Here is a 13,306-nt window from a genome sequence, read left to right as displayed (position 1 = left end):
TAATGTCGGGGTTGTAGATTCTTACTAGGTTTTATCATGTTTTCAATTATGAACTTCTTTAACAAATAACGAGCCAGATTACAAATAGCTGTTTTCAAAAACCAATAATTACAATTTAGATAGTAAAAGGTTAGGATTTTTAACGTTAAAACCCCTCAACTAAGTTTGTTTTGGGTAAAAACCTCCAAACTAAGTATTTAACAAAAAAATCTTCAAACTAACTTTATTTGATGAATTAAATCCTAACATATCATAATTACCATTACTACAAATAAATCTTTAGTTTATGGGTTTCTACATTAAGAAAACATAATTAAGAGGTTTTACCATTAAAAATCTAAAAAGTCAAAATTTATAATATTATCTAAAAATTAGTAACTTAAATTTTCAAAATAGCATTTTTAATTTTTTTTTTTTTGTAAATATATGAGTTTTATGTGTTTTAACATCAATATTATATATGTATAAATTAAAAATGTAAAAAACCAGAAAATATAATAAAAAATTATCTAAATATTTACCTGTAAGAAAATTACTAAAAGATTAAAAATGTAAAAAACAAGAAAATATAATAAAAATGTAATAATAAATCTTTAGATAATTTTTTTCTGGGTTTTAAAATTTTTAATTTATACATATATAATGTTGATTTTAAAAACACATCAAACTCATATTTACAAAAAAAAACTAAAAATGCTAATTTAAAAAATTTAAGTTACTAATTTTTAGATAATATTATAAAATATTGATTTTTTTTTTTTAATGGTAAAACCCCTCAACTATGTTTATTTAATGTAGAAACCCTTAAACTAAAATTTTACCGGTAGTAATGGTAATTATGAGATAGAATTTAATTCATTAAATAAAATTATTCTGAGAGTTTTTTCGTCAAATACTTAGTTTGAGAGTTTTTAGCCAAAACAAATTTAGTTGAAGGGTTTTAACGTTAAAAATCCTAAAGTTTAATAGTTAGTTGTGAAGTTCAGACAAAGGCAATTGATTCACACCACTATCCTCCATCAAAAATAAACAATGCATATGCATATAATTATAGCTATGCAAATTTACAATTACACCGATTGCAAAAGATTCATACTAAATTATGATTTTAAACATGCATTAATACAAAGAGATAAATTCAGACCTTCTCTAGGGTATTATAAATCAGAGGGAATAGTATTTTGGTTTTGATATTTGGATGAACATGAAGATCATAACAATAATAATGACGACGTAGTGGTGGTGGAAACTGTAGTGTTGGCGATGAATAATGATGATTATAATGCCATCATCAACAATTCAACTATGTTATCACATAACTGGAAATAAAGCAGAAGAAAAATTCAACTTGGGAGTTAATGATCTGAATTCATATATTTTGGCCAATGCAGTTATATAGAGGAGAAAAAGAAACAGAGAAGTGAAATATGTTAATTGTTGGTTATACCATTTTATCATCAATTATGAAAATGCATTTTCAGTAATATAGTGGTGAAATTTTGAATTGTGTTTGTGTAGTGAACCTTTGCTTTGTAATGTTCCTTGGGTCGTAGATTCTTCATATTAAATAATTTATTATTGAGTGTTGACAAAAAAAATAATTTATTGAGTAATTGGGTTGTCAGTTACAAAAAAAGAGAGTAATTGGCGTGTTAAATACATAATAAGATGGGAATTTGTAAGAATGGAAGAATAGCCAAAATCATGTAGAAACCCAATCTGTTTCAAATAATATAAAGTGTATTTTGGTTTTGTATGTTAAATTGAAATTAAAATATATATTAAGCTTTCTGTAATTTTTTCCTTTTTATTTAAGCTTAAAAGTATTATTTTTTGAAATTTTTTTTGGTTGAAATCATTTTAAACATTTTTAGATATGAATGTTTTTTCAGATCCGAATATATCAGACACTTCTCGTCATACTTCTCAATCAGATTTTTCAAAAAAAAAAATCACCGAAGACTTCTCGGCAGAATTCACATGAATTAAGCGGAAAATTAAAATTTGAAAATTCCGCATGAAACTTCTTTAGAAGAAGTCTGCTTTCAAAACCAAAAATTCGACCGGAATTTTGGAATAAAATTTAAGAAAAGTTATTTACAAGTCTTCAAAAAATCTTCTAATACATATTAAATGGTTAATTTTTTATTATCAATTGTAGAACTAACCTACATAAACTTCCTGGCAGACTTTAAAAACTTCATGTGACTGAAGTCGGTCTGATAGAAGACTTATCAAGATCCAAAAAGACTTGTCAAAACTAGAGGTGATGATGATACTGATAATACCTATGATTATTATACTCACATCTGGATCCATTTAGCAAGCTGGGTCGGGTTAACCACACCAGGAGCGTGGGTCCCATCTGTTTTGAACACATTCGCCACCTTAGAGTAGCTATGGTGAGCAGCCTTCTTCTTCACTTCCCTGTGTTTCTGCGACGGCGAGTCTAGCGGCCCAACTTCAGCCCATCCAGGATATAGCTTCCGGCCCAACATGGTCCCGCACGTGAGCAACTCCTGAGCCATGTAGCCGGCCAAAAGACAGTTCGATGTAGACAAAGTGGCTCTTGGATCGAAACTGAAATCACTCTCCGTCGTGCCCTTGCGTTTCCTTGACGTGCCCGTTGTTTGAAACGTATGCGCTTGTTGGTGGTTTTGACTCATTTGTTTGGGTTTAGGTTATGCTACGTGGTTTGTTGGATCAGGGTTATAACGGTCAATGTGTATAAGAAAGGAGGGTCAAAATGTCAATTCCCTTTCATCTGAGGCGAAAAGCGTCGAACTCACGTCTCTCGAGGAGGCTAAGCCAAGTAGGAAAAAAATAAATTTAAGATAAAGGTAGAAAATATAAAAAGATTTGAACGTATCGGTGACCGCATATACACTGCACCGTCGGGGGTCGGTGCAGATCTCGCGAGTGGAGATCTGGGAAATAGAGATAGGCAGAGATTGGAGAACGGTGGAGGAGTTAATTAGAAAAAAAAAACAGAAAACGAAGAGGAAGGAGCATAAGAGAGAGAGAGATGAAGCGAAAGTGGCATAATAACTTTAACTAGGTAATAACCCGCGAAAATAAAAAATACGCATGTCGGATGAAATTGTTGTTGCTATCTTCTAATAATAATTTTAACTAGGTAATAATCTGTGCCTGAATGTGATTATTAGTTTCGTTATTTTTTAATAAGGAGACATTAATCGGTTTAATCTGGATATGAGTTCGGTTTTAGGTTTTTTTTGTTTTTAATCTCCTAAAATATAACTATTATTTTAAATCAATATTTATTTGGTTTGTTCGGTTAAAATGTTTGATGTTTTTGGTTTTTTTTTCTGTGATAATCAAAAATTACTATTATTTGTTTGTTTTCATGTTATGAATCTTAGATAGTCGTGATGTCGAACCAAATTCCAATGGTTTCATATTATAGTTTCTAAACGGATAATAGTTAATAAAAAAAAATTATTAAGACAAATCATTTTACTACAATTTGGTCGATAGTAAAAGAAGCATTAACAAAAAGAATATTTTAACTTCCAAAAAACTTAGATATTTCAGTTGTAGTAAATACTTAGTTATAAGGTGATCACGTCAATATGCACATGTATGTGTATGTAAAAGTATACAAAGATGGTTGATAAATATATAAAGATACTGTTAATTAATATTAATGACATTTTTCAAAATAATACATGAAAAATGAAATTATTTAAAAAGGAAAATATTTTAAAATTTATATAAACTATAATATATAACTTATATATAATTCTTTAAATATATGTATATTTATATATACATATAACAGATCAAATTGAATATCCGTTCTTATAAATATTGATATTTGTGATTTGCTTTTTTTTTTACGGATCTTGCATTTTAGTATTTGATTTGCTTCGTAGAATAACGAATATCCGGATTTTTCAGTTCGAATCAAAACGGATAACGAATCGAATCAAATTTTTTGAATAATTTGTCTAGCTCTATTCGTAAACAGTAAAAATAACGTAGAGAAGAACCATGCATGTGAGTTTTATATTAAAAAACGTAAAGTACATAGTGTGAACATATTTATGTAGAATTTAGTTGAGAAATTCTCTACATGTGACATATGTCCATTTTAGTGTGAACGCATTTATTACAATGCTTATACACGTGACATGTGTCTAGTTTAGTGTGAACGCATTTATTACAATGTTTCTACTTTAGTATATAAGAGATTATATTCGATTCATAAATATGTTATGAGGCGTTAAATGGGTCTAAAGTTTAATCTGATGGACATTTTAGATATTCGTTGGCCTGTTGGAGAAACCATCGCGATTTGTATATTTTACTTTTTGGTTCAGTTAATACATTATTAATTTTTGTAATCGATAATTTTTGTAATCTATTTCTTTCATAGGAAAACTCAATGCGATGAAAATAACACACTTACACAAATCACATATAAATTCATAGAGCAACGATGGGGCATGTATAGTGATATAGATGAAGATGGAGAATTGAGCTACAATCGGAAACAATAGAGAAGAGTATCTTATGCATATGATATTGAGCGTTGCTGCGTTGGTTATAAAGGGAATAGAGGTCAGATACTGAGAAATTATGTTAGTGACTACTTCAATAATCGTTTACATAATGTTTTGATATCATATCCTACCAAAAAAAAAAAAAGAGAAAAGGATTGTTGTTAAAAGCAAATATATTTGGTGCTACGACATGTCTTTTGGAATTTCATCAAATGAATGATACATAAGCACGTAAAATCTGTTTCATATTGAAATTGGTTGTAAAGATGGATAAATTGGTACTAGAGGTTATTAGCTCAAATGGAAAGGACCACCATTGTGTTAGAGATCGCCATTTCGAGTGACCGTTGGGACGCAATTAATATAACATGCTGTGATTTCGGGTTTAGGGGGATTACGAGTTTCAACCCTGAACCTCTTGATATTCAAAAAAAAAAAAGATGGCCTCAACTATTTTTGAATCTTAAAAGAAACTCTAAACTAATTTTTTAAAAAGGTATAACCCATTAACTTACAATCCGCTAACAATTGTCACCCTAGTTTAAAACCTTATAACTTAATTGAGGAGCTTTCTTCCGACTGAAAAATTGTTGATGGTTTTAATCACTAAAACACATTTTAAATAATTTGGTGTAAGAAAAAAATAAGTTGATTTTTCTCTCATTACCAAATACTTTTAATTATTACTTTTCAAAAATTTCTTCAATAGATAATTTATTTGATTGATTAACAAAAAAATGGCTATAACAAAAATAACAAATTTAGCAATTGTTAGCAAATAAAATCACATAGACTTTTGTTGATTTTACTTTTTACCTATATCTATCTATATTATTATTTGCAAGTGATGTTTATACTTCTGAGCTCTCATGTTAAAAGTTAAAGCAGTTAAAATCGTTGGTACCTTTAATAAATGGTTACATATAATTTATTATATAATTAAAAAAATTGTAATAATAATTTTAGATTTATATGTTATATTAGATAACTGATTATAAATTAATATAATGAACTTGTAAAAATAAAACATATTAAAAAGATAATTCTTATATATATTATGTTGTTCTCCATGAATAATAGTTTTCTATTATAAAAGTTAAAAATTTAAGATATAAAACAATTTATAAGTTAATATATTAATCAAGAAAAAACATTTGTATAAAGAGATTTTATAAAATATTTTTAATATGTGAGTGCTTTTAAAATTTTACACAATAAAAACTATATATATATATATATATATATATATATATATATATATATTTGATTAGAAACACTTTTATATATGAATAATCTCATGTTTGTTTTAAAAATTTTTAGAACATAAATAATAACTTTTCATACTGGTTTTGAATTAATGACATAAAATAAGTTTACGTAAAAAGATTATGTCCGCCTGTGCAGACAAAACAACTAGTATGTATATATTTGATGTTTATGTAACTATTTGTATATCATTTGTATTTAAATGGCTAAGCGTAAAAACTAAATTTAGCATTAATTAGTTAAGTTTGAAAAGACTAAATATTGTGTATAGTGTCTTATGTCTTAACAATCACACATAAAATTGTGGATGAAAGAAAATTTATTTGCCTTTTTATATAAAAACAATTTCAAAAATAAATCTTTTTGCGGGGGGGCGGGGGGGGGNGGGGGGGATAAGGTCAACTCCAATAGGACACCAAAACACCAAATTTACTGTAATTTCATCTCCAATAGAACATAACAAATGACATCATCCTATCAAATTTGATGTAGAGTAAATAGTATTATTTGGCCTAACACTATTCATCACACCAAATATTTAATATACATATTTTATTATGTTCCCATCTAACAATATAATTCAATTATTATTATTAATTAGTTCAAATTTGTAACTAAATATAAATATAATGTACTATTTGTATTTTTAAATTATTTTTACATAACTACTTTTTTCAAGAAAGAAATGACTGAATGATTATTATCATTTAATTTATATTTTAAAAATTAAAATATCATAGAAATTTTATATTTTATTTTTAATAATGTAAAATTTTAATTAGTATTTATAAAATATGGAAATAAATACTATAAGATGGATAAGATTAAAATGCATACTAAATTTAAAATAAACACTCAAAACATAAAATTACAAAACTCAAACCAAACAAACAGAACACACAACAAATTAATATTAAATGACATAATAAACTAAAAGAATTAATTTAAAATTTAGGCAATTCGTTTAAGGTAATAATAGTACTGAGAAAAATCTTGTTGGTCATTTGGTGACAATTGATCTTCACCTTGAAATAATTGTCGTTGAACATGATCTCCTTAAATGTGTTCTCCTTGAATTTGAGATGCTTGATATTGAGATCCATGATGTTGGCTTTTTGAACCTTGTCCATGTTCTTCATGTTGGCATGTTGATGCTCTTCTTCTCAAAATTATTTCTCTTTCGTTTTCAATATACGCACGAGCTACTCGATCAGTTATAGAGTTCAAATCCGAAAATAGTATTTTATACTCTTGCTTCATTCTTTGTACCTCGACTTTTTTTCTTTGAATTTTATTTCTTTCAGAAGTACTTTTAGTAATAGCTTTGATAAGCTTATCATTTTCCTCCATCGTTATTTTAAATTGTTCATCAGATTGTTTTTTGTTTCTCTTTGCTTTTTCACACCCATAGGTGTTTGAGATAAATTAAAAGTGGCATCTTCGCTATTCATATTTAGATCAAATGAATTCATACCAGGAGATGGCGATGACTCTACTTGAGGTGATGGAGATGACATAACATTTCGAACTTCTTCTTGCAATGCATCAGCTCTGTTAGAGAAATTATTTGGAAATTTCTTAATACCTTTAAGGATTAGACGTGGTCAAATTTGAACCTTTTTTTTTGTATTTTTCATCTTGTGTTAGTAATATCTCCGGTTGGTTTAGCTGGTCATAAAGAATTTATTAATGCAAAGACAAATTGTGTAAAACATGAGATGATTTATGACTTAAATAGTAATATCTTCGCTCGGTTTAGTTGGTTAAAGACTAATTGTGTAATAAGTTTGCTTGGTTTAGATGGTTAAATAGTAATATCTTCGTTTGATTTAGCTGGTTAAAGACAAATTGTGTAAGATATGAGATGATTTATGAATAAAAATAAAAATTGTGTAAGACATGTCTAACTTATGAATGCAAAACAAAATTATGTAAGACATGAAATGACTTATGAATGCAAAGAAAAATTGTGTAAACATATGAGATGACTTATGCATGCAAAAAATTGTGTAAGACATGAGATGATTTATGAATGCAAAGACAAATAGTGTAAGAGATGAGATGACTAATGAATGCAAAGACAAATTGTATACGACATGAGATGACTTATGAATGCAAAGAAAAATTGTGTAAGACATGAGATGACTTATGAATGCAAAGATAAATTGTGTAAAACATGAGATGACTTATGAATACAAAGAAAAATTGTATAAGACATGAGATGACTTATGAATGCAAAGAAAAATTGTGTAAGAGATGAAATGACTTTTGAATGCAAAAAAAAATTATGTAAGCTAATGAGATGACTTATGCATGCAAAAACAAAATTGTGTAAGCACATGAGATAATTTATGAATGCAACGACAAATTGTGTAAGAGAGGAAATAACCATAAAATGGTACCATATTTGGAAATAATATCAATATCAGCAACATTTTCTAATTCTACATATAAAGATGAATTTTAACTATGGAAGTTCATCTCAAATACAATTTTAATACAATTTTAAGTTCATCTCAAATACATTCTTCTTCTTCTTCTTCTTCTTCTTCTTGCTCAAATTACTGCAAACAACAATTTCCTCTTTGCTCAAAACCTAGCTGACTCGGAGGCTTTCCATGGAGTGTATATTCCCGGTCATATAGTAATAAATCGTGACCGTGAAAATGCTTCTTGCAATCTCTTCAACGATTCATTTTTTTCTGATAATCCTTTGTTCAATGGGATGACGTTCCGGCGAAGATTTCAGATGATTCGCTCTTTGTTTATGCGTATCTATGAAGCTATACAAAGATATGATAGTTACTTTATCCAACGAAAAGATGGGGTCGGTAAATTTGGGTTATCTGGTTTACAAAAAGTAACTATTGTCTTTCGAATGTTGGCGTATGGTTTACCAGCGGATTCCACCGATGAGTATATCAAAATAGGAAAATCTACGACTATTGAAAGTTTGAAGCGATTTTATCATGCTGTTGTTGAGGTTTTTTTCAAGCCGATATCTCCGATCATCTGATGCTATTGATGTTGCACGACTACTCCAAATTGATGAACGCCGGGGATTTCTAGGTGTGTTGGATAGTTTAGATTGCATGTTTAGGAAATAGAAAAACTGCCCATCAGCTTGGGGAGGAAAATATGCTGGTCTTAGTGGACCTCCAACTTATCCTTTAATTAGTCTCTTTTAGGTATAGTTGTTTCCTCTAGTAAATTAATTATATTTTAGAGAGATTAAGGTAACTACACCTAACAAAGGTTCAAATTGACATTCTATACATGATGGAACACAAATAGACTTCATCATGTTCTTTGGTACTAGGCAAGACGAAAATGCCCCTCCTTCCTGACAAAAATGCACTAACGCAGCAGGTAAAGCGAAGAGGCATGTCAGGTCACAGAGGCGTGTCAGTTTGTAGGTCAGAGCTAGGCCACTTCTCCTCCAATCCATCTGAATTTTGTATTTTCTTTAAATTATATTTTATTTTCATTTTTTTGTTGAAATTTTAGAGTATATTACTTTCAAGCTCGCAAATGTTATTTGGTTCCTTAATTATACAAACAAAAGTTAGTGGTATATCTTTGAGGAAAAATATTTAGTGAGATTATAAAATTGTTACATTGTATTTTATTTATATTTTGATACAACAATTATTTATTTAGTAAAACATCTGCTCAAGAAATTATATTATGTTTAGCAGTTAAAATTCATATTAAAGATTAAACGAAAGTTACTACATTTAATAGAAGATTCCGATACGAGCATCTACGTGGCTGCGTATCATTGAAGATAATGTTAGCGGCTAGATATTTAGTTAGTAGAATTAATAAATATACTTGCTACAACAATGAAAGGCGATCGGATCAGACTCGAAATGAGTTGATGGATTTAGGAGTACGGGAACAGTAATATAGATGCAATTAACAGTTAGCTGCGAGGTCTGCAAAAATGCCACAGTTAAATGTGGAATATGTTACAAGATAATATACATCCAGAAATTCCGATATGCCATTGTCTGTGTTCAGATCAGCAATGGGAGAGTATAAGAGTTATATATAAGGGAAACTTAAGTGTATGAGCGAATCTAAATATGGTGGTTGTTGGCCTGCAAACCAACCAACTTGAATGGAGGGAAAATCTCTCGCCGATCGACGCGTTTAGGATCAACAAAATCTACTCCGCTATCAAATACAGACTTTACGTAGACCTGGAATGAAATGAATGAAAAAGTTAGAAACCACAAAATAATTTGGCTGAAGTCCATAAAGTTCACGACATGGCTCTCATAACATAAAACCACAAAGAGAAATTAAACATGATATAACTCATGGTTGATAAGATGAACCACACTATAACTCATTGATAAATGTGTCCATCAAACATGTTACAAATTTTGTTAGCGAGTTAACAAATGCTTAACATGTTACAAATTTTATTATCATTAAATACTATTTTTAACATGTTACAATTTTTGTTATCGCATTATATTTTTTATGCTTAACAATCCCCTTGCTACTCTAATCCCCAATAACAGACCTGCTTGTTGCGCTCTCCTACACAAACCGGATATGACCTCACTGCAAAGAATAAACAGATAAGAAAAGAGCGGATCTCCCTGCCGAATCCCCCAGATGGGATAACTGAGCCGTGAACTGAGTCATTAAACAGGTACGAGTAGGAGACTGTCCTTATATACAACAGAATCCTCGATATCCAGGTGCTATGAAAGCTCATTCTCTCCATAACAAGTTGAATAAAATCTCATTCAAGCCGATCCTATGCCTTGCTCATATTTGTCTTCACCGCCATGGAGAAATTTTTCTTGGCATTTGATGTCTTGAGGTAGTGCAAGATTTCATATGTGATGAGTACATTGTCAGAAATCGCCCCTCCCAGGACAAACGCTGACTGTGTTTTCGAGATGATGCCGTGTAGAATCGGTTTCAGCCACAGAGTGAGGATTTATGATATCAGTTTGTAGACCACATTAGAAAGGGCTATAATCTGATACCAACTTCGGGCTCTGTATCTTCGGGATGAGTCTCACGTGTGTATCATTGATTTTGTCCGGGAGCAATCAGATCGGAAGAACTCACGTGTTTCCTTTGTGATGATAGAACCCACTGTGGACCTGTATGACTGGACGAAACAAGCAGAGAAGCCGTCGGGTCTGGGTGCTTTATCGGGGTGAATCGAGAACATAGCCACCCTAACCTCCTCAGGTGATGGTATTTTGATCAGCCTCTCATTAGTATCTGCGGAAATACACAGTGAGATTGCTTGATCAACTACAGTATTTGGCTCGTATAGGAGGTTTTCTCCAGAATTTGCAGTGAAGATAGACTGGTATAAAGTGGTTATCTCTTGTGCTATAAGGGCTTCGTCATACAGTGCAGTGCCCTCAGCATTTTCTATAACATCAATCAGTTCCTGGCCCGTTTCCCTTTGCAGACTGCGTGAAAAAAGCCTGAGTTCCCATCCTCTGCTGAAAGCCACATAAGTCTGCTCCTTTGCCACCAGAAATCTTCTTCATCCTTATAAGCTCTGAGGAGTTCTAGATTAAGTCGAGCGATGAGAGTGTCGTCTCCTTCAGTATCTGCCATAGCGGCTTCAACTTCCGCCTTTAGACTCTCAATTTGTAGCTTGCTGTTAGCAAACTGCTCTTTACTCCAAGACGAGATGGTGTGTCTACATCTGGATAGTCGTAGCCAAACTGGTAGGTTTGTGGCTGAGTTCCAAGTATCCAAGATCAGACGTTTAACTTCCAAAAGTAGCTCAAAAGTGAAAACATATGGCATCACATAAATATTGCCAATGACCTTATTAAATTATCTTTTTTTTATTTAGTTGGACATAAAACTAAGAAAAAATAATTTTTTTATATTTTATTATAATTAAAATTATAATCTTAGACACATTTTTTTATATATTTATTTTGGATAAAATATATGAAATATTTTCTTATAAAATTAATAAAAAATAGATATAGAATTTGTATAGTTATCAAAAAGTAAAACTAAATAATATTTCTAAAATATATAGATATACAAAAGAAACTAAATATATTACGATTAAAATTTATAATTTTTTGAAAATTGTAAAAAAAAAACTTTTTGTAGCAATAAAATTTTTTAATTATAAAAATTTGAAATATATAATATTTCAAAATTTATAAAATATTATTATATTTCTATTATTATTTTATTTAATGTCATATTTGAACATATTTAATTTAATGATGGTGTATAATTTAGTACCATATTCTAAAAATATTATCAAAAATAAAAATCAGCATTAAATATAGTTATTCATGTCACATTTAGACATAAGCCATGTCAACATTCCTACTATGTCATGTCGCATCTATACTATTATTTTCGAAGTGATTTTTCGCATTCGAGCTCTCACGTTAAAAGTTAGAGTGGTTAATATCATTCTAACACTTAATAAATTTTATAATAAAATTTATTATAAAATTTAAAACGAATTTCATATTATTAGATTAGATTATTCTGTAATATTAGATAATTTATTATAATTTAATATAATAAATTACCAAAAACATATTTTAAAAGTAAGACAATTCTTTTATATATATACTAGGTGGACCGCCCGCACGCATGTGCGAGCATTAACATTAATATTAAATTAATAATTACATATTTACAACTATATAATACTTATGTTACATGTATGTGGTTAATATGAAAGATTCGATGTTACATATTGATATTTATACTATGTTCATATGAACAAAGAATACATTAGAACGTTTAGATTAAAAATTTCAGTGTTTCGTATAAACAATATGAGTTATGGAAAATACAAAGTACCTTAAGTCCATAAAGTAGAGAAACCAGACCTTAAGACCAACGCTTCGAGTTCTGTCTAAATTCAGGTAAAACCCACACATCATATAAGATCATATTTCCCATGTCTTGAGCGCCAGATCATCATGAAGAGTGCACTCGATTTTCTTAGCACCAACATCTTTCCAGTCTATTGAAAGCACTGTCTCATTAGATTCCACTTGTTGATTGTGCAAAACTACAAAAGAGTCGATCAAAATGCCAAAAACATTGTAATCTCCATGAGAGAAGAAAGACTAAATAGGAATATAGATAGATAGATAGTCACAAATGATTTGTTCTAGCACTCCTCATATACTCATCAGAATTCAAATATATCTCACGGAAGAACTTGTTCAAAGCAGCGTCTCCTTCAAGCTTATCATCCTTCTATTCTTTTTCACTTCATCTTCAAGCTTGTCATAGTCCTTTACTTTCTTGAAAGAACGATAAGCCGGTCTCATTGAAACCTCCGCACAATTACACAAACAAATAATAAATTTAAAATGTCAAGAGTCTGTGATTCAAACTTCTCATTAGGTGAAACTAAATAAAAAGAAAAAAGAAAGTAGAAAACATGTTTAAGAAATTCGGGTCTGGCAAAACTGCTGGTTGTTTGCCATGTTCAAGAGAGGTCCTTGTGATTATCTCTGCTTTTAAAAGACTTT

General features: G+C 29.8%; 1 protein-coding gene and 1 pseudogene across 2 annotated transcripts; both read right to left on the bottom strand.

Moving 5' to 3' along the window:
- Positions 1-1,147: 1,147 nt before the first annotated feature.
- On the bottom strand, positions 1,148-2,856 carry LOC106305151. Of its 2 annotated transcripts, none has more exons than XM_013741518.1 (2): positions 2,308-2,856; positions 1,148-1,319 (listed from the first exon to the last, which is right to left on the bottom strand). In XM_013741518.1, exons 1-2 carry the CDS (start codon positions 2,664-2,666, stop codon positions 1,304-1,306), a joined length of 375 nt encoding a protein of 124 aa, XP_013596972.1. In that variant the 5' UTR covers positions 2,667-2,856; the 3' UTR covers positions 1,148-1,303. The 2 variants fall into 2 exon arrangements, with proteins under 2 accessions (XP_013596972.1, XP_013596973.1); XM_013741519.1 differs by lacking the exon at positions 1,148-1,319 and adding an exon at positions 2,180-2,219 and having other exon boundaries at positions 2,289-2,853.
- Positions 2,857-6,743: 3,887 nt separating this feature from the next.
- LOC106302660 lies at positions 6,744-7,309 on the bottom strand (annotated as a pseudogene).
- Between the last annotated feature and the right edge of the window lie 5,997 nt (positions 7,310-13,306).

Source organism: Brassica oleracea, chromosome C7, assembly GCF_000695525.1.
Source record: "Brassica oleracea var. oleracea cultivar TO1000 chromosome C7, BOL, whole genome shotgun sequence".
Lineage (NCBI taxonomy): Eukaryota > Viridiplantae > Streptophyta > Magnoliopsida > Brassicales > Brassicaceae > Brassica > Brassica oleracea.
Note: the sequence above shows the minus strand (reverse complement) of the source record. Positions and strands in the feature narration are given on the sequence as shown.

Excerpts from the sequence above, each read along its gene's own strand:
- LOC106305151 (XM_013741518.1), bottom strand. The coding sequence starts at position 2,666 with ATGAGTCAAAACCACCAACAAGCGCATACGTTTCAAACAACGGGCACG.